This window comes from Amblyomma americanum, chromosome 4, assembly GCF_052857255.1.
Source record: "Amblyomma americanum isolate KBUSLIRL-KWMA chromosome 4, ASM5285725v1, whole genome shotgun sequence".
Classification (NCBI taxonomy): domain Eukaryota; kingdom Metazoa; phylum Arthropoda; class Arachnida; order Ixodida; family Ixodidae; genus Amblyomma; species Amblyomma americanum.
In genome coordinates, this window is record NC_135500.1 from 18,223,508 (window position 1) to 18,249,048 (window position 25,541).

Below are 25,541 nucleotides of genomic sequence, written 5' to 3' on the forward strand. Positions count from 1 at the left end.
TCTTGGCGAGTACTGCCTGTCTGTCTGACAGGTGTCCGTCACGGCCCTTCTGGGAATGCGCTTTTGTTCACGAGGCACCGCGGGAAGCTGTGGGTGCCTTCCCGGCGATAGCCCACGTCGTAAGGGGGTGGGGGGACCGTGCGTCAAGCGACAATTTTCGTTCCCGGTATGTACTCGGGGCTCTCGCTTATACTGGGGAGCGGTTTCCGCGTGTGCCGGCGTCCTGCTTTCTGCAAAGGTATGCAGCTGGAAAAGAGGGGCGGCCTTAAGCCCCAACTCGATGCACACACAAGGAATGTACCTCGTAGCACACAAGGAATGTCACAGCATGACACGCAAAAAATACACCTTAAACCTCCCTTACAGTATCAATGGTGAAGCATTAAATCAAGTAACCGATGTCCAATACTTAGGAATTCATCTTAAACAAGACCTAAACTGGACAGTGCACATTGACAACGTTTGCAATAAGGCCACGCGGACGCTCTGGTTATTGCGAAGAAATTTTTATGATGCCACTCTTGAGGTAAAGCTACTAGCTTACAGGATGGCTGTGCTTTCAGTACTGACTTACGCTAGTCATGTTTGGGAGCCGTATAGTAAACAAAGCATATCAAAATGTGAACGGGTACAAAACAAAGCTCTAAGATTTATTTACAAATCGTACTCTAGAACCAAATCAGTGTCTGAACTCAGAAACAGGGCCGGGCTGACAACTGTGAAGCATAAGCTGCAGTTTAACAGGCTGATATTCTTTTTTCATGTGCTGACAGGTAGCTATCAGCTCAATCTAGACCGATAAATCAAACCACTGAATACTTCTGGCAGCAGAACGAAACATTCCAACCATATCACACCTCTGGATTTTAGACCAGATTCTATCAAATACTCTTCTATGGTTCGCACTATTGACGAATGGAACAAATTACCAAAAGAAGTAGTTCAATGTTCGGATTTAAAGGCTTTTGAAAACGCACTCACGAAGTATTTGTGACTGGTTTGACTGGTATGTTTTTGACCCATATCACATGTCATTTTGTCTTAATCCCTCCTATAATGTTTTTTTTTTCGTATTTCTCCTAAGGCGGTGATCTGCTAATGTATTGCATCTAGTGTTAGATTATTTCACCAACTCCTGGCTTGGCAGATGCTGACAATATGAATAAATAAATAAATAAAAACGTTTCCACCTTTCTAGTTCATTGGCAATACGGTGTCGACGAAATAATTGCCTACGCTAGCCGCGTAATTTCGCAACAGAAGAATTCTCAGTGGCAGTATGGGCCACTGGTAAGTTCCGCCCTTACCTGTAAGGCTGACTGACCTATCATCGCTCGTTTTGTCGGCTCAAGGATTTCAAGGACCCTTGTGGCCACATAGCAGATTTTCTGTTGAGCGTGGAATAATTTGATTTCGCCATTGCCGATATGTGCGGCCAGAAGCACACCGATTAGCCTTTCGAGCTCTCCCGTTGAACCTCCTCCACAAGCCGACGACAGCTTCCTCGGAGGAGTCAGCATGTCAGACCGTATTTCCGAACATCGTGCCGACGCCGAGTTACGGCTGCTCATCGACCATTTTGAAGGTAGCCTCCTGGAATACCTTGGTACTATATAGCTTGAGGGCCATCATCGTCCTGCCGCCGGGGTGGTGTGCGTTATAAGAAGACTTATACTTCCAGGGCGAAAACTTACCTTCTCACCGTACCATCCAATCTACTGGACGAAGTCCTCCTTGCCTTTCATTGCGAACCGACTTCTGGTCATTTTTTTAAGCGCAACATATCAAAAGCCCGGCAAAATTTTTACTGGCCACAACTTCAAGCGGCAAGCATTATGTCAGGACCTGCCGGCAATGCCAGCGACAAAAAAAAACTGCACTAAAGTCTCCGGCATGTTGGAGTATGTCGAGCCAAAGTAGGCATGAGCCTTGTTTGACCCTTTGCTTTGTCATCGATTGGCCAGACACTGGCCAGATATTGGCCAGAGTCACCAGAGACTACTTGATCCATTACGCTGACACGTAAGCCGTTGCGCGAGGTACTACCTCCGAAGTTCCTCAGTTCTTTATGCACGATATTGTGCTGCTGTCGGCCATCGTCACGTTTATAGCTCACGGCGTTTACAGCTGAGCTCTTATGGGGATTCTTAACTAATAGCCATAGAGATCATCGATCAACAACAAAGTATTAGCCCCAAACAAATGGCGTAATGAAACGGCTAAACAAAATTCTGGCGGACATGATTTTGAAGAACTCAGAAAATAAACCTGCCAAAAATACGCACACAGGGAAACTGAGAAGATAGGAATGAGGCTGCACTACCAACTTTCCATTCGGAAGTTCCGACCTCAAATATATACAGGGCTCTCAGTCACATGACCCTCTCACAATCACCATCAGGTCAACCTTCCATTGTGAAACCAAAATTTACAATGACCAAACATCTTCTATCTTGCAATTGATATCCCAGTTACCGTTGCCTACTTCTAGTACAAAAACATTTTTGCAAAAGCAGCGTCAGAATAATCATATTGCAAAGAACAGTCGTCCACAATAAAACAACCGGAAAATTGGGAACAATTTAAGCACATCTGTATCAAACGATAATAATTCAAAAAATTCAGAACGGAGTTTTTCATCAGTAGAACACTCACATTCACTATCAAGGCGTGGTGATTATGAAACAGAGTCCATGAAGGCGATTTCCTTAGCTCGAAGGGCAACAAAGCAATCCCTACAGCATGCGTCTCCTTTGCAATGAGAAAGGCTTCTAGAACCTCACGAGCTGTCTTACCGCGACTCCTGCCAAGAATTTTGATATCGTCAAGCACGGGCTCACATTTGCACTTTATGCAGTTAAAGGGCAAATTCGGCTCATTTCCCTTTTGTAGCGATTTAGCGTGCTTCCGTGCTGTATCGTTTATACAACGAGCCGTCTGGCCTATACAGACCCCGCCTCAAGTCAGTAATATATTGTCACGTAGTGGTGTCGGCAGTCGAAGCAGCGATGAAGACGGACAAAAGGGTCTTCTAAAAGAAAACTGTTTATTGGGCTGACTTGCACCCAAAATGGACTGAATCACTCGGCGGCGGCGAAGCGACAAGCGTCCCCGGCGGTCGTTGAACAGAATGTCCGCCGCTGTCGGCCGTGCTCAATTTAAAACTGATAGCGAACTTTCGAGATAAAGCGTGCAAAGCTACTAGAACATTCCGGAACAACGTAGAATCAGCTCTGCCTGGCTGCGATCAATCGAGATAAATCTTGTCGCGTCTTGCGTCGCAAACAAAGCGATAAAGTGGTGTGGCGGCAGATTTGAAAAACGAACAAACACTGCAAATATTCGCGGCAATATCATATACCACACCAACTGCGCATTCCAAAAAGAGTTTACCATGCCTCTTTTCGCACTGGGGCTTCTTCCTTTGGCCGGTACGTGCGCACAAGCCGCTCAGCTTTCTCGGGGCTAAGAACAAAACAGGCACGTCATATCCGACAGCAACCTTTTTAGGCTTTGGTCCACACGGTGCGTATAAGGGACCATTCGTGGTCTCCCTGCTGCCTTGTGGTCACTTGCGGCACCCCTGTGGTCCTTTATGCGCACCGTGTGGTGCGCACCATATGCGTGTTCTAAGATTGAAAAATTTCGTCCTCCATTTTTTTATTATAATTGCTGTTTGATACACGCTGAAAGTGTTACAAAATTTTTGTTCTTTTATTCTGTTTGACTGTTCTTGGAATGATTATTCTGACGCTGCTTTTGCAAAGATGTTTTATACTAGAAGTAGGCACCGGTAACTGGGAGATCAGTTGTAAGAAGTAGTTGTGGCAATTGTAAATTTTGTTCCATGACGGAAGGTTGACGTGATAGCGATTGTGAGAGAGTCATGTGGCTGAGTGCGCTCTGTATGTCTGAGCTCCGAACTTTCGGATAAGAAGAGGGTAGTCCAGCATCTTTCCTAACTTCTCAGTTTTCCTGTGGGTGTCTTTTTGGTTGGTTTATTTTCTGAATGCAATGAATACAATACTAGCCCAGTAACGTGTGTAACTGAATTTCGAAACACCTCGCCGTTGGGCATAACACGTGGGTTGAAATCCTGCCATACGTCACCTTCGCTTATATTACCGCGACACAGGGAACAATCTAGCTTAACGGCCAGTTGGGGCAGTCGGTGCCTGATGAAATGAACGGCGGCGCAACGACAACGGCACAAGAAAAGTGAGCATGTGCTGTCTTGTGCCGTTGTCGTTGCGCCGCTGTTCATTTAATTTACCCATTTTACCCCGTTCCGTGCCGTCTATGGCCGGGAGGTACTCATGATGTTGAACGCGATGCTACCGTTCGGGGATGAGACGGTCCCACCAGGCACGTGGAACACGCAGAGCGAGCCCGTCAGACCGTCAAACCCGACAGGGAAGTGCACCACGAACTGTGCGACAAGGCGTGGGTGTGGAGCCCCCTGGGGTTGTGCAAGGAGCTCCTCCGTCGTTATTTCTGAATGTGCGAAGTCCTTCGCCGCGTCGGCGGCAGCGTGAACCGCGAGAGTTGTTCCAGGTGGAGCCGCCGGCCATCGGCAACAGCAGCCTGATGCGTTTAGAGCCTTACTTTTCGCGTGACTGAGTGCTTTCACGCTTTTTCCGCAAGTGCGAATTCGACTCAAATTTATCTGCCTCCAATCTAGCACTGATTACATAGTTCAGTTCACCCCTATTTATCTGTCTGTTTTTTTTCCTTAATTAATAATAATAATAATAATTGGTTTTTTGGGGAAAGGACACATATCTCGCATTGTGACGATGCTTTCCTTTCACACGTGGGGGAATGCCACGTGCATATCACTGCATGGCCTCTGCGATCAGATCGATTCAGGACGAAGCGGCCGTTGGCGCGTGACGAACGCTCGCGCTAAACAGGGGGTGAAACTGCATATACCTCCCAGCGGCCACGAATAACAGACGGTAGCGCCGATTCCTCCTTCAGCTACTATCACAGCGAATGGTGTACGAGTATCTCCATGACAAGGGAAGCTCGAAACACTCGGGCCTCTGTAGCGGGTGTTCACACGGCCACTGCTACACGCTCGAACTAGTGCAAAATCGGGCCCGCTGGGGGAAACGGGCGGATGTAGCGTCGTCCGCCTGCTCTGCGCGCAGGCGCTTGCCTCACTTTTGGGCTTTCGTACACTTTCTTTTTAATAAGGTGGAATGTTAGCACATGATCAATTAAAAACGAAGACCAAGAAGTAACACACACACAACGAGGACGACGCTCCACTGACAACCGAAGATTTAATACAAAAACCACATATTTATGCTGAGTAACTGCCAGCACTTTGAATCATTTTTTATATAACATTGTGGGCATGCATCGCCAAGCAGGAAATTCATTCCTTTCTCCATTAGGCCACCAACGGCGCGCTGTCGCACTGCTCCCCGTAATCACGAATGGCTCAGGCTTCCGCGATTTCTCGAGTCAGCTTGTCGTTGTTCTTTTTCATCACCTGCACGGGGGAAGCTCAGCAGGACTTTAAACTCATATTTTCTAGCGCTTAGTGAACACAAGGGACAAGAACACAAATACACAGGACGTACGCTAGGTCCTGTGTCCGGCACCAACTTTCCGATTCACTGCAGGGAATGCGGGATATTAAAAAAACAAACAAACAAGTCCTGCTGACCTTCACCATGTGCAGGTACGGAAAAAGGACAACTACAAGCTGACTCCAGAAATCTTGGAAGCCTGCGACATTCGTTATTCCGGGGACAAGTGCGTCAGCGCGCCGTCGGTGGCCTAACGGAGAAAGAAATGAATTCCCTGCGTGGCGATGCATACCCTGGCAGTTCCTCAGTATAAATTTGCGGCTTTTCTAATAAGTCTTCAGTTGTCAGTGCAGCATCATCCTCGTCGTGTGTGTGTGTTACTTCCTGGCCTTCGTTTCTCTCCGCTGCCGTTTTTAACCTTGGTTGCTCTCTTGGCATGCTGGTCGCGCTGAAAATTTATTTATTTATTTATTAATACTGTAGTCGCAGTACTGCAGAAGGGTGGGCGCAAGAATATCACAATGAAATACCATAAAAATACAAAAACACTTGCATAAACAGACACATGATACGATCGTGTGCATACTACAACATAATCATACATATCAAACGAACACATTACAAAATTCGCACACTAAAGGCTCTCAAGTTAACAAGAAAGGTTTCCACATTCGGGCTGTCCACTACCCACTTCGGCAGTTTGTTCCATTTGGCGGTTGTGTTCACAAAAGATGAGTATTTAAATGTATCACTATGAGCTCGATATTCTTGAATCGTTTATCCATTGTTATGACGTGTACTTGCGCGGAAATGTGGGTAATATCTGATGACTATTCATTTTTAATAAATTGTTACACATTATTAAAAACAACACATTACACATTGTTACACAATAAATACAACTTCAGTCTCGTCTCTTCAGTCTGGTCACTTCAGCCTGGATTGATTCCAAACCCAGAAAGTTGATCATTTTTGTTACGCTGTCGGTTCTGCTGTGTCATTGCAAATAAATCGGGCTGCCATCCTCAGTGCTCTTTCTAGATTCGCTGTTTTTTGCTGTGCATGTATCCCATAAGCAAGGAGCGTACTCGAGGCGAGCACGCTTCTATATATTGCTTCTATACAAGCGATTAAATATATATATATATATATATATATATATATATATATATATATATATATATATATATATATATAGTTGTGAGCCACCGCTTGCACAGGCGTCTTTTATTCGGGAACAGCCGAGCACACAGCGCGCGCTCCCCGGAGCCCAGGTGTGGAGTTCGCTGAGCTTTCCGCGAACTCGTTGATATTGTGTCCGCAGGGAAGGCCGCTCCAGTGGGGCCGGAAGTCTCCAACAAAGAGGCCCGTCCCGTCCCTGCCTCCCCTTTGTGCGGTGGACGTCCTCGTTTACGCCGCGCCGTCACGGGGATGACCCGCCGGGAAAAACGCTAACCATGTACAGCTGACGACATGTGGTTGTTAAGGGGTTGACGAGGTTTCGGGGGCGCACGAGATACGGCTGAGTATTAGCCGAGTGACCGGAAACCCACTATTCCCGTAACGACTGTGTTCGTCTCGTGCGGTGTATTCTGTAAACACTTTAGGGATCGTTTTGTCGCGTGTGCGAAAGACATAGGAAAGTGGTAACGGTTGGGCCGTGGGTGCCGTGAGAGAGGGTGGTCGCGTTTGTGCTGTTTGTGTATTTGATTGCAACCTCTCCTTTCCCAAATGTTTAATCGGCAGTCTTTCCCCAATCTGTGATTAGTTGGCGGAAACCTTATTTTCCTTTCCCTGACCACTGATTGGTGAGGGGTGTCGTTTGTTATCTTATTGGTTGCTGTCCCCGCTAAGGGCGGAGACAGAGGGTTTAAAACCAAGCGCTCTGGGTTGAGCAGGGGCTGAATTCGTCTGATCCACGATTTAGTCGTGTAAATAGTTTTATCCTTGCTTTGTTTCTTCTCGTTTTTTTACCTATGTTGCAAATAAATAGTTAACCTTCTCCTTTCCTTGAGTAATGTGAATGCTTGCGAGTAGAACCACCGGGTCATCAAGAAACCCCGATTTCATCATCAAGTAGTTTCCTCTCATCGCCACCGGAAGAGGAAACTCAACTGGCGCAGTCGACAGGATCGCAATTTCTTTCTACTCAAGGCATTGGACGGAAGGTGAGAAGAACAAGTCGGTGGACAAGCTGTTGTCCTAAAGGAGAAAACGTGAAGCTGCGTCGAAAGACGACGTCGAGAGCTTCAGGTCACGGGTCGAGTTCGGAAGGACGTCGGAGGCTCAAGTCAGCGAGGAGCTGAAGGAGCCGGGCAACGACAAGCCATCGGGGGTCGAGTCAGCGAGCAGCTGAAAAGAACCCAGCGTCCACATCGAAAAGGTTGAGAACCAAGCGACCAAGTCAAGCGAGGTCCGAGGCAGTGAGCTGCTGAGGGCCCAGGATCAACTCGTGGGCGTCTATACCTTCCCGGGAGCCCGCTGTCATCACGCTGAGATTGACAGCGCTGCGGTCGTCGGAGCATCGAAAGAGGTAGGACACCTGTTTGCTTTCTCCGAAACTGCCATGTCTGCGTAGTAGTCGTTCGCTATAGGGTAGCGCTATAATGACTGATGCAGAGATGGATGCTGCACGGGGGAATGGTCTAGAGCCTGTTGAGCAACTCGTGTCATCAGAGTCGGTGCTAACGACAGAGCAGGCACTGGGAAATATGACGCAAGCTTTGCTAATGGAAAAAGAGCAGAAGGTTCAAAAGTTCGAAATTGAAAAATTGAAGCTCCAAATTGAACTGGAAAAAATAAAATTGACGCAAAGGCAACTTCCACCGCAACTGGATGCGCAGCATGGACAGCGGTCAGGTCCAAAGTTGGGCGAGTACGCAAAAGAACTGAGAGCGGTGCTGGCTCCTATGCCAGAAAAGGACCCATTAGTGCCCGCATGGTTCAGAAGTGTAGACACAATGATAGAGACCCTTAAGATTCCTAAAGAAAGTTGCGGGGCTATCCTATTGCCATTTCTGACTGAGAAAATGAGGGCATTTGTGGCTAGCGAGTCCAACGGAACGGTAATGCCATACGAGGAGCTTAAGGAAAGGGTTCTAAAAGAGCTCAAAATGACTCCGAATGAGTACAAACGATTGTTCATGGCGGTACGTAAGGAGCAAGGTGACTCGTGGCATCAGGTAGCGACCAAGCTCGAGACAATGTTCATGTACTATGTGAATAGCCGAGAGGTTGAAAGTCTGGAGGATTTGAAAGACTTAATGATAGCAGATCGTTTCAAACAAGTGCTGCCAGACGAAGTGAGGACATATGTCATGCAAAATGAGAACCGGAACTGGCTTACGGCCGATGAGATTGCCGGATTAGCGGAGACGTTCGAGGAAAGTCGACGGGTAGGCAAACCGAGGGAGCGGTTCGAAGGTGTTAAACCACCACATCAAGGTGGGGAGAAACGGGAAAGACAGACGCCAATCCTAAGCCCTAACTCCGGAGGTAAAAATCGACACGCAGGGGCGAAGTGCTTTCGCTGCAAGAAATATGGGCACATCTCTATTCACTGCCCAAGTGCACAGCAAAGACAGGACGCAACAGAGTCTAAGAAGGACGCGAGCAAGCTAGTAGCACGAGCTCAAATGTTGGTTCCTGATAAGCTAGAATCCGAACTGGAGAGGACGGCTAAGCTTGAGCAATTGAGTAAATCTCACTCTCTTACCAGGGTAAGGTTACAAATCGGAGATAACCAGGCAGAAGCTTGTGTAGATTCAGGGGCGGAGATTACAGTGTTAAGGGCAGAGACGGTGCCTCTATCGTGTCGAAATGACTGTTCCGGTAAAATAAAACTGAGGGGTGCTTTTGGACAGATCGTGGAGGCAGACTTAATATATGTGCCTATGTCTTTAGTACCGAAAGGAGAAACAGTCAATCAGCAGTTGCCAATACTATGTGCAGTCACCGCAGAACTAGCCGAAGGTGTAGGTGCGTTGCTCACACCCGAAACGCATGCAATGCTAGAAGGGATGGAAAAGCAGCAGGTGGCAGTGGCTGAAGAGAGAGCTGTTCTTGAACGAGAGGTAAACACGGCATATGGATTGGAAGAGGACAAAACAGAGATTACACTTGAGTTTGAGGAAAAAGAGAATGCGGAGCCAATAGTTGTGCCAGCTTTTGCAGTAGGTCAGGAAGAAGTAGTGGCAGAAACTACGTCGAGGGTTCGAGACTTCAAACTAGAGCAGCGAGACGATCTATCGTTGAGAGAAGCGTGGAGACAGGCAAGAGAAGGTAGTCATGGGATGGTAGTGCAGGAGGAGATGCTTTTCCATGAAGAAAAGATTGATGGAAGGTTATACAAACAGCTAGTGCTGCCAGAACCGCGAAGACGTGAAGTGCTCGAACTGGCGCACGACAGACCAAGTGGAGGGCATTTTTCAGAAAAGAAAACCAAGCAGAGGCTTAGAAGTGCGTTCTTTTGGCCAACGATGGTAATTGACGTGAAGGAGCACTGCCGCAGCTGTCATACGTGCCAAGTGTTTTCACGTACGACTGTTCGAGATCGAGTGCCGATAACACCGCTAACTAGACCAGAGACACCTTTTCAGGTAGTGTTCCTCGATTGTATAGGACCACTTGAGCCCGGGTCAGCACGGGGACACCGCTATGCGCTGAGCGTCGTTGATTTGTGTGCGAGGTGGGCAGAAGTGATACCACTCAAAAATCTGACAGCCAAGGCTACATGCCAGGCACTAATAGAGGTTTTCACTAGGTATGGGACTCCTGAACTTATTTGCTGTGACCAAGGAACCAACTTTGTGTCCAAATTAACTCAAGAATTCATGCAGAGGCTGGGGGTGCAGATACGGTTTTCCACTCCGGAACACCCTCAGAGTAACGGGATTGTGGAAAGGTGGAACGGAACGTTTAGGCTATGCTTCGACATGTCGTACATGACCATCAGAGAGAATGGGACCGGCACATTCCATGCATGCTTTGGGCATACAGGGAGGTACCGATTGACGTAACGGGCAGATCACCATTTGAACTAATGGTCGGGCGGGCGCCACATGGACCACTCAATATCCTCCACAAAACGTGGACTGGTGAGTGGACTCTGCCGACGGGACTGAATAAACCAGCCGCTCAATATCTGCTCGAGCTGAGAGAACGGATGAATGACGCCGCGAAAAGGGTTGACGAAAGGGCAGAGGCCATACAGAGGTCGTATGCAGCCAAATACAACCTTAGGGCCAGACCAAAAGAGTTCAGAGAAGGGGATAAAGTCATCATACTAGAAAGCGGCCAGGTGGGTAAACTACAGCCGAAGTGGCGCGGACCAGCTGTTATAAAGGAAACGAAGAGAGATAACAGCTATATTCTTGACACTGACGAGGGAAACAGATGGGTGCATGCAAATAGGCTGCGACCCTACGTAGCACGAACCCAGAATGTGGGAGTTGTCTTCGACTCGGACAGCGAGTTTGGTGAGGTGTATGAGACTCCACATCGCGGAATGCGGAACCAATCCCTAAAGTTCGAGATTTCAGATAAAGCTTTGACGCAGCAACAAAGACTTGAGCTTGGTGAGGTCATAACGGGGGCATCTGAAGTTTTTCCGAGCGCCCAGGTCGATGCAAAGTGGGCTGCCACAAAATAACGCTGCTTCCCAACACCAAGCAAGAAAGGTCACACCTGTATAAGGTACCTTTCGCATTCAGAAAGGAGATAGAGCGTCAGGTAGCACAACTACTAGAATGGGACTTCGTCTATCCAGTTGACAGCTCGTACGCACATCCAGTTGTATGCGTAGCCAAAAAGGATGGGTCAGTAAGGATGTGTATTGATTTCCGAAAATTGAATGCAGTTACTGAATCAGGCAGCTTCCCTATGGCTAATATGACTGAGATGCTCTGCGAAGTGGCAAGTGCCAGCTACATATCGGTATTGGACATAACTCGCGGATACTGGCAGATCGCCTTAGACAAACAGTCGCAGCGTCTTACCGCGTTTGCAACACCTCAAGGACTCTATGCATGGAAGGTAATGCCGTACGGGTTGCGAAACTCGGCAGCAACTTTTCAGAGGATTATGAACGAAATCCTACAAGAACATTCCTCCTATGCAATGGCATACATTGACGACATCGCCATCTTTTCGGCAACCTGGGAGGAGCACATCAAACACCTACAGGCAGTACTTGAGACCCTGAGAGAAGTAGGCTTAACGGGAAACGCTGCGAAATGCAAGTTTGCGCAGAGAACGGTAAAATACCTAGGCCATGTAGTAGGATCAGGCAAGCATGCTCCCGACCCAGAGAGAGTAAGCACGATCACAAAACTGAAAGCACCCAAAACAAAGAAGGAGCTGCGTAGCGTATTGGGCCTCTTTAACTACTACCGAGAATATGTACAGGAGTATTCAAAAGTAGTTCGCCCATTGACGAACCTCACCAACAGGTGGGTCCCGAATGTCATTCCCTGGAATGAGAAGACCGAGGAAGCGTTTGGTGAGGTGGAAAGGGTACTGGCGTTGTTGCCGGAGCTGGTCGCACCTGATCAAAACCAGGAGTTCCTTCTCACAACGGATGCCTCGGAGGTGGCGATAGGAGCATGTCTGTCGCAGTCTGTTGAGGGGGAACAGAAGCCGATTGCATTTCTGAGCAAGAAATTGACCCCTGCTCAGACCAAATGGTCGGCAATCGAAAGAGAAGCTTTTGCAGTCGTGTGGGCACTGGGGAAACTGGATACTTGGTTATTTGGGGTTAAAGTGAAGGTCGCAACAGACCACAACCCGCTCACGTACCTGACCCGTTCAGCACCCACTGGTGCGCGGTTGATGCGTTGGTCGCTTGCATTACAAATGTATGACCTAGAGGTCGTGCATATTAAAGGGTCACTAAACAAGTGCGCTGATGCGCTCTCTCGTCTAGAATGCCAGGAACAATGACGTTAGGATAATTCTTTGATGTGTGTTTGCGTCAGTTTCCTCTGCTATAGCCGCAAACGAGTGATTAAATAGTAGGTGTAATTTTTTTTAGGGTAACTAGTTAGCTTACTGCGGTAGTCACGGGTGGAAGTGAAGGCTAGTTTGGCAGTTAGCCTTCAGAGAACGGACATGGCAGGTTCTGGAACGTGCAGATTGGTGTCCTAACCTTGTGTGCACGGAACGAATTGAGGCTGTGTATGTGTGTGCGCAGTGATGCTTGGAACCTTGTGGCCGGACTTTAATGTCACACTGACAGCAAGTGTCCGCGTGACATTCTTGGTTGGGAGGTGTGGAGTTCGCTGACCTTTCCGCGAACTCGTTGATATTGTGTCCGCAGGGAAGGCCGCTCCAGTGGGGCCGGAAGTCCCCAACAAAGGGGCCCGTCCCGTCCCTGCCTCCCCTTTGTGCGGTGGACGTCCTCGTTTACGCCGCGCCGTCACGGGGATGACCCGCCGGGAAAAACGCTAACCATGTACAGCTGACGACATGTGGTTGTTAAGGGGTTGACGAGTGTCGTATTTGGCCAAGAGTCCAACAGATGGCGGCACCGCCCCATTGCTGTGCTTAACTGCACAGTTCGCGGAGCGCGCGAACATGAATAAAGTCAGTCGTTCACCGGACTCTGTGTTGGCTGTTCGTTCTCTGGCGCTCGCCCGCAACGCGCGGGGCTCGGACATCACAATGGCGACGAGGAACACGTGTTGAACTGTTTGAAGCGTCCCAATGTACGCTATTCGCCGTGAGGCCTGTTCACGTTAACTTCTTTGTGTGGGTGGGGAGGGGTGTCGTATTTGGCCAAGAGTCCAACAGATGGCGGCACCGCCCCATTGCTGTGCTTAACTGCACAGTTCGCGGAGCGCGCGAACATGAATAAAGTCAGTCGTTCACCGGACTCTGTGTTGGCTGTTCGTTCTCTGGCGCTCGCCCGTAACGCGCGGACCATCTCCCTCTGGAAAATCGACGGTGCTGAGGTTACGCCGAAAGGCAGGCGTGTGTATTGGTACAGCCCCCTTGGCGTGTTGACGGTCAGCAGTTTCGAGGACGCCTCGTCCAGCTCCACTTGCAAGTAGGCATCCTTGAGGTCGAGCTTGGAGAACTTCTCACCCCCACTCAGTCTGGCGAATAGATCCTCAACACGCGGTATCGGATAGTTCTCCGGCACAGTCACAGGATTCACCGTGACCTTGAAGTCACCACAGATTCGAATCTGTCCGTTGCGCTTGAGAATAGGCACAATGGGTGCAGCCCATTCTGATGATCTTACCGGTTGCAGCACTCCAGCGCGTTCCATACGGAGCAGCTCCTCGTTAACACGATCGATCATCGCGAACGGTACAGATCGAGGCTTGAAAAACCTTGGCTTGGCATTGTCTTGAATGGTGATCTTGGCAGCCACGCCCTTGAGAGTTCCAAGTTTGCCATCAAAAACAGTGGAGTACGCAGCCAGTACATCCTCAAGCGACGACACAGCATTGAGCTCTCTCGCATTGCATAATTCCAAACCAAGACCCTTCATCCAACCGCGCCCCATGAGGGACGGGCAATCACCAGAAACAACGTACAACACCTCCTCGCACTTCCGGTTCCCCAGCTGAACAGTCACAGGCAAACTTCTTAGTACAGGAGACAGTTCACCTGAGTAGCTCTTCAGCACAACAGTTGAAGGCTTCAGACGTGCCGACGGAAACTTTCGGTGAAATGTGTCCCCAGATACGACGGATACACTTGCTCCCGTGTCAACTTCCATTAGCAGCGAAGTTCCGTTCACCGCGACTTCCACGCGGTATGGCTGAGTAACTCCTGCAGTGCCTTGCAGACTCCACAATTCGTATACCTGAAGCGCATCCGGTCGCTCATTGGCTTCATCACACCTGGTATCGTTCACGACATGCACAGATTTGTTCACAGACGGCGGCGCCGCTTTCCTGGTATTTGCTACATCTTTCGCTCTCCTGGTGTTTGTCGCATTTTTTCTCCCCTTGCACACACGAGAGAGATGGCCCTTAATCCCACAGTTGTGGCAGACACTGTTTAGATGTCGGCACTGCGTCGCCAGATGCCCGCCACCACAGCGAAAGCACAAAATGGCCGTTTCTTCTCGCCTCGGCTTCGTAGAGTCACGTGACACAGCGTTGGTCGGCGCGACAAAGGGCGCGGGCGCCGTTGAAAGCACTTGCGAATCCTTGTTTGCCGCTTCCATCGCGATAACCTTTTTCTTCGCCATGTCAAGCGTCAAGTCCGGCAGCTCCAACAGTCGTCTCTGCATCGATTCATCGTTAATTCCCGCCACTATACGGTCGCGCAGCATTCTCTCACGAAAGGTGCCAAACCCGCATTCATCGGCCAGCTTGTTCAGGGCTGCGAAGTAGTCAGCAGCCGCTTCACCCGCCTGTCGTGTTCTAGAGTTGAACTTGAATGAGGCAACAACTTCCGACGGCTGTGGCGAGAAATGCCTCCCGAGGACATCAAAAATGGTAGTCAAACTTGCCTCGCACGGCTTCACGGGCGCCAGCAGATTCCGCAGCAAGGTGTATGTGGCCGGGCCACAACACGTGAGCAAGACAGCTCGTTTCTTGTCATCCGGCACATCGTTGGCAATAAAGTACTGAACAGCTCTCTCTCGGTACTCGTCCTCGTACTCGTACTCGTACTCGTGTCGTATTTGGCCAAGAGTCCAACAGATGGCGGCACCGCCCCATTGCTGTGCTTAACTGCACAGTTCGCGGAGCGCGCGAACATGAATAAAGTCAGTCGTTCACCGGACTCTGTGTTGGCTGTTCGTTCTCTGGCGCTCGCCCGCAACGCGCGGGGCTCGGACATCACAACGAGGTTTCGGGGGCGCACGAGATACGGCTGAGTATTAGCCGAGTGACCGGAAACCCACTATTCCCGTAACGACTGTGTTCGTCTCGTGCGGTGTATTCTGTAAACACTTTAGGGATCGTTTTGTCGCGTGTGCGAAAGAAATAGGAAAGTGGTAACGGTTGGGCCGTGGGTGCCGTGAGAGAGGGTGGTCGCGTTTGTGCTGTTTGTGTATTTGATTGCAACCTCTCCTTTCCCAAATGTTTAATCGGCAGTCTTTCCCCAATCTGTGATTAGTTGGCGGAAACCTAATTTTCCTTTCCCTGACCACTGATTGGTGAGGGGTGTCGTTTGTTATCTTATTGGTTGCTGTCCCCGCTAAGGGCGGAGACAGAGGGTTTAAAACCAAGCGCTCTGGGTTGAGCAGGGGCTGAATTCGTCTGATCCACGATTTAGTCATGTAAATAGTTTTCTCCTTGCTTTGTTTCTTCTCGTTTTTTTTTACCTATGTTGTAAATAAATAGTTAACCTTCTCCTTTCCTTGAGTAATGTGAATGCTTGCGAGTAGAACCACCGGGTCATCAAGAAACCCCGATTTCATCATCAAGTAGTTTCCTCTCATCGCCACCGGAAGAGGAAACTCAACTCCAGGCAAGCGACGATGATGATGATGGGGATATACAGATGAAAGAGATGAAAGTTCGCGCAAAGCGCTCACAATATATATATATATATATATATATATATATATATATATATATATATATATATATATATATATATATATATATATATATATATATATATATATATATTATCTCTTTTCTTCCCGTTACTTTCAGTCTAAAAGATATTTCTGAATACACAATATATGTCTATGTTACAGCATCCTGTACAACGCAGTTAATACGTGTCGACGCACCGTAGTGGTTATGTTTATCCCAAACGGCGCAGCGGACCGTTTCAGCACATATTTTTGTGCATCATTCACGCAATACATTAGCGATCATTCCTGCTTACAGTTCACGCAATACAGAAGAACCATTTTGGGCACAGTGAGAGCACGCACTTTAAGCACTATGTGCCGTACAATTGTAGATAACTGCAAAAGAATTGTTTAGTATTTATGTAAAGGCGGGATAGAAAAACACTATCACGCAGTGGCCTTCACTGTCCAGGCTAGTATATCCGACGACAATATTCTGCAATTAACGTACCGTTGAATATTCGTAAATTCGTTTCCCACAATGTGTAAACTCTTCTGCGAACCAAACCCGATGACTGCATCGTCATCAACAGTGGCTAAATCATAGTTCATGTCCCTCGGCACCGAAATGACCTGTGGCTCCCGAGAAAGCGAGCGTAGGTAATGGTTGCCGTCGTATCCGTGCGGGTCTCTCAGCCGCTGCTCTCAAATTTCGAGGGTCGCGAGCACAAAACCAAACGCCACAGCAGTTGTCGCAGCATCGACATAACTAGCACATGAAAGAACATGAAGCCAAAGTTACCGTGACTGGCGCCGCAATGCAGGTGACAGCACCCGAGATAAAGCGACTGACGGAGTTCGCGAAGCGCGCAAAGGATGCGGGTTGGTTGTAACGGCCTTGTGGGCTCAGAAATTCGAAAGGGCTAGAGAGAGGGAGCAACAGACATATTCTCTTTTCAATATCTTCTTGCCAGTTGTATCTTGTTCTCTACTGCACACGCTAGCGTTAGTTCCTACTTCAGTTACGCTCACAACGGATGATGTACGAGTTACGACCTCAGCGGATACTTCACCAATTAGCGGGGATGGAAGTTGCTCGCGCTTTTCTCCTCATCGGCTAAACTTAGCTCGATGATAGAAATATACCTCATCCATGGGTTCAGCCTTAAGCCTGTCTGCATGGCGTGACAATATTCAAATGGGAACTTGTCGGGGCTAGTCGGTACAATCCGCAGGAAAAGGTACAGCTCAAAAATAGACAGGACTAAAGGAACGGACAGACCTCAACGGTGTCTGTGTCGGCCTAGTCTGTTGCGTCGACGTAGGGGTTCGACGGAGCGACGGCCGCAGCGTCAGACCGATGTGAATGTCATCGTCTTCTGTTTCGTGTGCCTTTTCATCTTCGGCACACGCACGACACGAATGTTTCGATCTCGTTTCGTTTTCCACACCGGCTTGTGTGTAACACAGTAGCACCGACTGTGATAGAGAGGCGTCCACACTCACCAGTGGTGGCCTCACTCTTGGGTGGTGGTCCCCCGCCAGGCTTGTACTGCGGCGCATCGGTCTTGGCAGCGCCGTCGTCCTCCTCTCTCTCCGCATCTGCGACGCGCGCGGTAGTCGCTCCAGTCCCAGTGTTGTGCCGCGCGGCATGCCATGCATAATAGGTCGCGTGAAAGAAGCAAGCGCCTGCGCGCGTTGAGAAAAATTCTGAGGGCACTTAAGTGTGCTTATGCGCCCTCAGAATTTTATGGCATTTTTTCTGCTACGATGGGTGCTAAGATAGCGAGTCTTGAAAAAATTCACCGTGTTGGAAAGACCTAACCTGACGCTATCAGACCGGTCATACTCTTCAGAAATGCTCACAAATTGAAGAAAAACGATTTGTCTCTGAGTGGGGACTACCCACGAGAGGGGCGTTAAATATGGAAGCACTTATGGGAGTATGCCAAAAGCATGAAAGATAAAAAAGAACACACTGTGAAGCTCACTGACGATAAATTATTCATTCACAAAGAACAGTACGCACGGGACGCCCAGATACAGGAGGTTGTCAGGGTAAAACCGCAATGACAGGTTTGTAAAAGAGGAAAGCTGCGCAACCTTGATGTACTCGTCGTTAGCTGCAGAAGTGTGAAAAATAAGAGCGAGGAACTAGCGGCCTTAATCTATACCGTTAAAGCTGATGTTATTATTGGTACAGTACCCTGGCTTGACAATACGGTAGCCTATAGTGAAGTGTTTCCTTGTTCCTTTCATATATATCGGAAAGATAGAACAACGCTCGGTAGGGGTGCCTTTATTCTTGTCTCGTTTGCTATTGTGTGTGGTGACCTTAAAGTGAGAGTCTGGTGTCGTGTTAGCCAAAATGATAGTTCAAGCTTTGTCGTCGGTGCATTTTACCGGCTTCGGAAGCAGGCGTCTTGAATGAACGGCGGAATATTGCATGTGGTTTTTTGCTCAATTGGTGCTGCTTGGAGGTGATTTCAATTTCCCCGATGTAAGCTGGGTTTTGCGTTCCGAATTCTGTACAGGTGCTTACTGTGAGCTTAAAAACTTGTGTGATGCGCTTGGTTATGTGCAATACGTATCTCAACTTACTCGTGATGGCAATATTCTTGATCTGATGTTTTGTAACACTACTGGTGTACTATCTGATGTACGTGCTGTTCCTGGCATTAGTGATCATCACGTAATCACCGCACAAGTGACCATAGCTATAAAAAATTATGTAAGTCCAGGAAGGTTTACTTTTTCGACAGAGCAGACTATACGGCAATATCAAAGAAACCACATTATCATTTTTTTGTATTTTGAATGCATGGCAGAAGAAGCAAGCGTTCATGACAGTTGGAGTTTGTTTACAGAAGGAATAAGCAGCCTCAGTGATGCGTATATTCCGAGCATCGAAAGTAGTAAGCTTGAAAAGAGGCTGAAGCCTTGGATGAATGGCCCATCTCATGAGGCTCATTCGTAAACGACAGAGGACTTATTCACAATACTGCAGAACTAAATCACAGCACGTTTCTCACAAACTAAGGAACCTAACGGCACTTCTTAAATAAAAAAATGAGAGGTGCCCAAAGAAATATTTTGAACGGTTGGCATCTGACTTTCGGAGCAGCAACAGAAAAACTTTATATAAATTTATGAAGCGCTGCAGTAGTGATAAGACCAGCCCTCGGCACATAATTCATGATGGCTTGATTATAATAGAAGACAGTGAAAAAGCTACGTTATTCAACAACTTTTTCAAATCCGTTTTCCGCTCTCCGAGAACAGCTCACACCCAACCACGTAGAAATGCTTACCCACCCAAGACTCCTTTAGTTCTTTCACATGAAGGAATACTTCAGCTTCTTAATAACATAGACGTGTCCAAGGCTACAGGTCCAGATGGTATATCGCCAAGGGTTCTAAAGCACTGCTCTATAGCAGTGTCTCAGTTTCTTTATGTAATTTACAGCATATCTCTTGCACAGAGCAAGCTTCCAGATGAATGGAAGGTAGCCGATGTAGTACCAGTGTTTAAAAGTGGGATAAAATCTGACGTGTCCAACTACCGGCCAATCTCCCTCACACCGTTATGTTGTAAAATACTTGAGCACGTATTATATTCGGCATTAATGCTGCACCTCTTTGGCATTGAGTTCATAAACCCTCGGCAACATGGATTTAGAAGAGGATCTTCATGCACTACTCAATAGAATTTTACCATGAAATAGCTTCAGTGATTGATGGCAAGGCCAAATGTATTGTTTGTTTTTAGATTACAGAAGTCTTTCGACGCTGTTTCGCACTCGGTGGTAATACAGAAACTAGAAAATCTTAATACTGATGACATTATTACCGCATGGATTGTAGATTATTTAACTTCCCGGAAACAGAAGGTAGTATTAAGATCCTAACAACTTGTATTTTTATTTTTGTTGCATCCCCCAGGGGTCTGTTCTAGGTACGCTGCTTTTTCTTATATTTGTTACCAATATCTCAAATGGAATAACCTCTAAAATGCGACTGTATGCCGATTATTGTGTTTTGTATTCTGTTCTGACAAATGAGGCTGGTTCCACACAGCTCCAGATAGAACAGTGGTGTAAAAAAAAATATATGTTTTTGAACAAGAAGTGTGTTCAAGTTAGCTTTACAAAGAAACACAACAAACTTTCTAAGAGATGTATCTTGGATAATCAAATAATAAAAAATGAAGCGATTTACAAATATCTGGGTGTAGCGTTTTCTGAAGATGGAACGTGACCTTCACATGTACATAATATGCCCCTTAAAGCGGGGAGGACACTGAGCTTTTTGCAATGGAATTTAAAGAATGTTTCTATGGAAGTAAAGCAGGCTGCGTATTAGGTATATGTCCGGCCAATATTAGAGTATGCCTGCCCTGTGTGGGACCTGTTCCATCGTGTGTATGTTCACGCAGTTGAGCGTTATAGTCTGTTGCTGCTCGATTTGTTACCGGGAAGTTTGATCGAATTCTCAGTGCCCAATATAAAACGTGAGCTTCGCTTGTATACCTTTTAAATGAACGTCGCAAAAATTTGATACTTAAATTGCTATTTAGCATTTTTTCACAATCAAACAAGAATCACTGTTTCAAATTACTTGCAGCAACGGCAAACTTTCTTCTCGAAATGACCATAAATTGAAGATTCGTCACCAATGTCGCACTGATCTGTTTAAACATTCATTTTTTTCGCGTGCCATAAACGATTGGGACGTATTACCAGAAGATGTAGTTTGCCGAAAAACTGTGGATTTGTTTTACTATGTTTTGTGCTCCCCGCTATAATTACCTATTGGAGCTGTTGTTATGCACGAATAAAATAAATAATAAATAAAAAAGGTTAGGACTGCGCGACCGGAACAGGGCACGAGAACGAGGAACGACTGCGACAACACCAGGCGCAGTTTTTTTTCTTCTTTTTCAAGAGACAATACGCAAAGGGAGGTCGTCGAAGCCTTTCACATCGTAAAAAATGGCGAAAAATGTGCCAGCCCGCCGTCTATTTCGCTTTCACTGAATTAAATCGAGTTTTTAGAAGGCCCCCTATAATTGTATCACTTGTGTCCTAATTTTGTTCCTAAGCTGTGCTTCAGGGCCGGAAATATAGTTTTATCTGATTTTATGCTAACCTTTACTTTTGTTCTTCGTTGTCTTCCATAATGTCATAGTAGTTTTTCTATTACTCATTCTAATGTTTTTTATGGTTTTAATTTTACCCTTTATTCTTGCTTTCTGTTGTTTCCATCCTTTCGTGCCGGTTTTTCTATGTGTCACACGATGATTTTATCGTCTTTTCATCCTTTTTTTACAGCTGTTGTCTGCTAGGTCACCTGCATTCTCACTAAACTGAAAAAAAACTGCGCCTGTGTTGTCGTTTTTGCTCCTCGTTCTGCTTTCTTGTCCCATTCAAACAGTCCTAACCTTTTATCTGGAATGAGCCACCTAGCCCGCAAGAACGTTTCCCCTTCCCCTCGGCGGTGCTGACCGCCGTCGCTGAAGCCCTCCTCCAAAAAACAAAACGCTGCACCAATCCAAAGAGTTCCGAAGGTGGGGGTCCGCCAGTAAACCTGAAGTTACGCCTCATGTGCAAAAAGTGCCACACACTATGAGGAAGGTGGATAACAGACGCAGGGTACCGCTGGATTTTTCAGCCCCAAACAAGCTGACCAAACTTATATCCCTGATTTGCGGCACTGAGCGCCCTGGGTGCAGGATAAAACATTAGCGTACTTTCATGCGCTGTATGGAAAGAGTGGTGTAACGGATACCCCTGACCTGTGGAATGTCCTGTATAGGGTAAACGAGGGGGTGCGTCAACAAACGCTTCGGGCAACATGGAAAAAAGGTAGAGAATAATAAAGATAAATATGCCAATTTGGTCAGCCGTGTTAGCACGTGCAGGTGTGAAGCTCGACTGGAAAAAGCGAGGATTCTAGGCAGAAGCAAGATCAAGCAGCCGAGCGTACTGTTGGGACTATTTCGCATAACGAAAATGCGAAATAGTTCGCTCACGCCTTGCGCGTGAGTGATACGTCAGTCATGTTGCGTGCGGCGGAGTATCATTTTGAGTGCAAAGATGGTAGTGCGAGGCGATAAGTCACGGCTTTGAGAAGGCACGTGTAGTGAAAGTGGGCACGAGTCGTGAAGTTTGACGCTATAAAATGTATGTTTTTTTTCTCGTGCAATAAACAGTTGGCGCCTGTCCGTCATCTGCTCGTCTCTATTGTGTGTGTGAACTTTTTTGCGCCAGGATGTTTTCTAAGTTTCAAGAAGGTCCTCTTTCTGAGCGGCTGATTGCCGTAGAGGACGATAATGGTGGTAGCCAGCTTGGCAGCAGCGGCTGTGGCGACCGGTTCACTAAATCTGCGCATTTTATACACAGGACACCATCGCTTTTCCCGGTGGCTTTGGGTCTGCATCTTCGACGGATCACCGTTGCACGTGCCGTATCTCCTCGACTATCGCAAATTTCGCCGCTCATCTATAAACTGCCGTGGCCTCCAGTGTGACGTCAGCGAGCCGTGGACCAGGATTGGCTGCTTGAAAGAGAGGCGCCGACTACAAAAGGAACTGTGCCTCACCGCTGATCCTCACTTGGCAGCAGCGGCTGTGGCGACCGGTTCACTAAATCTGCGCATTTTATACACAGGACACCACCGCTTTTCCCGGTGGCTTTGGGTCTGCATCTTCGGCGGATCACCGTTGCACGTGCCGTATCTCCTCGACTATCGCAAGTTTCGCCGCTCATCTATAAACTGCCGTGGCCTCCAGTGTGACGTCAGCGAGCCGTGGACCAGGATTGGCTGCTCGAAAGAGGCGCCGACTACAAAAGGAACTGTGCCTCACCGCTGATCCTCACTTGGCAGCAGCGGCTGTGGCGACCGGTTCACTAAATCTGCGCATTTTATACACAGGTTTGTATAATCATTTGTAGCCAATTTTTATTTTTTTATTTTTTCCCCTGACCGCTGCTGCCAAGCTCTTGTACAAGTGTTTGCTGAACTGCTAATTTGAAATGCCTTCTGAAATGACAAAACTGTTGAAAGATTTTAAACAAGAAATGCGAGATATGCACAGTGCACTAGAGAAAGAACTTCGAAAAGAATATAAAGACCTGAAAAAATCCGTAGATTTCTTCAGTGAACAGTTTGATGCTATGGGTGAGCGCAGTGCAAAAATAGAAAAGGAAAACTCAGCGCTAAATTAAGAAAATGCCTAGCTATCACAGGAATGCAAAGGACTGAAACAACAACTATCTGACTTTGAAGACCGGGTGACAAACCAAGAACAGTACTCAAGGAACCGGAACATTGAGATTAAAGGTGTTCCGGTAAGCGACGATGAAAACCTGCCTTCAATCTTGACTAAACTAGGCGACGTCATAAGTGAACCCATTTCTGATTCTGATGTAGACATATGCCATCGTGTGCCAAGGAAAGACAAAGGATGTCCCAACATTGTCGTGCAGTTCCGCTCTCGTGCGAAACGGGAAACGGTGATTGAAAAGGCCAGGAAGAATCGAATTTTAACCTCTGATTTTGGTTACCAGAGTGCTGATGGTTCCCATTCTCGCCCGGTATTTATTAATGAACACCTTTTCCCCGCCTTGAAGAAACTTCTTGAACAAGTTGTTGAGCGAAAGAAGGAAAAAGAATGCAAGTACGCGTGGACAAAGGGCGGCAAAATTTTCGCGCGCAAAACAGACACTTCGAATGTACTGCGCATATCTTGCGTTGCAGACATCGATAAGATGAAATGAGGGTCTAGGAATCCGAGCATTTTTTTCCAACCGCCACTCACATCGATGGCTAGTAAATCGCTGAACGCTGCGGAGGTGACTAAAATTTATCGTAAGAAACCATGCACATCTTTCTTCCTGTTAAACACTCAGTCAGCGCGCAATAAGTCTGATGAGCTGTGTGCCTTGCTTTCATGTTTTGGCTTTCCATTTGATGTTATTATGCTTTTTGAAACATGGTACCGACACGAACACGAAGTAACACAGATCCCGGATTGCACAAGACACTGCTAAAATCGCTCAGTCAAGAACGGTGGAGGAGTACTTTTCATGGCCAGAGAAAGTTTTCAGTGTGAAAAAGTCGACGAGTTTACGGCGGTCACACCGGACTTTGAAATTTTTACTGTCATTCATAAAAAAACATATTTTCTGTTTTATATCGCCCTCCAGGCGGGAGCGTGGCAAAGTTTCTTACATATATGGAAAACTTCTTATCCTGGATAAATTAAAACAGTTATGAACTCGTCCTGGGCGGCGATATAAATATTAACATGTTGAACGAAACACAGCTACGTACTGATTTCATTCGACTATTAGAAGCTAATGCATGTTTTAACACGATTACTGCTCCAACTCGCATTAGCAACGACTGTGAAAGTTTGATTGATGTTTTTACTACAAACATTGAATCTCGAACTATTAACTCCGGAGTAATAAGCGCTCATATTAGTGATCATTTGCCAGTATTTCCCCTTTTGGAATCGTATGTCTCTGCTAAAGAACCGAAGCAGTGTCCCCCAGTGACTATTCAAGATATTAATCCGGCTACACTTGAGGAGTTCCGCACAAAAAAATCAAAAATAAATTGGCTTGAGGTGTACAATCAGTCTGACGTAGATGTCGCGTACGAGTAATTTCTGCGTCTTTTCAAGAAGGCTTACTTGGAATCTTTTCATCCTAAAACACTGAAGCCTAGAAAAGCTAGAAAACCTTGGATAACCATGCACTTCTGAAACTAATCAAACAAAAAGATGCTCTATTCAAACGTTTTTTAGACACAAGAGACACGTGCCATCTATGCGAATTTGAGAAATTTCGAAATAGGTTAACTGCTGCTCTCAGACAAGCCAAGAAAGATTACCTTCATAGGTTGTTTAATCCTGAAGCTATAAAGCGAACGGATATCACGTGGAGAAACCTTAGCACAGTGCTTAACATTGGACGTCAGCATTAATAGGGCGTACGAGAATTGATAATTAACGGGGAACGTCCATCAGGCGTGCATTTAGCAAACGCTTTTAATAATTATCTTGTGTCCCTTGTAAATAGTTTTCACGATCCACGCTCCGCAGAGTACCTCAATTCCAGAACAGAAATTATGATAGTGCTATTTTACTTCCAACCAGCGCCGAAGAAATTTATCTCACGTTCTCCGCTCTTGCGAAATAGTAAAAGCTGCGATATTGATGACCTGCAAATACGCCCCGTAAAACACGTTTGAGATCTGATATGCCCAGTTCTTGAGCATGTGTATAATTTGTGCTTTATAAATGGCATATTTCCCAAGCGCATGCAGCTCGCAAAGGTTACAGTGCTCTTCAAAGCCGGTGATAAAAACAACCTGTCTAACTACAGACCAATATCCATTTTGCCTGTAGTTTCAAAATGCCTAGAAAAACTAATAACACTGAGAATGACCGCTGAGAATGACTGCCAGTTCGGTTTCCGAAAGGGTCGCTCGACAGAGTTAGCTCTACT

The 25,541-nt window shown here is 47.0% G+C and overlaps 1 protein-coding gene across 1 annotated transcript in view; it reads right to left on the reverse strand.

Moving 5' to 3' along the window:
- LOC144127747 (uncharacterized) overlaps positions 1 to 25,541 on the reverse strand; it is a 378,448-nt gene that overhangs the window by 166,058 nt on the left and 186,849 nt on the right. Inside the window, exon 7 of the mRNA XM_077660645.1 lies at positions 17,533 to 17,628. Within this exon, the coding sequence (XP_077516771.1) occupies positions 17,533 to 17,628 (96 nt within the window). The remainder of the gene's footprint in view (positions 1 to 17,532; positions 17,629 to 25,541) is intronic.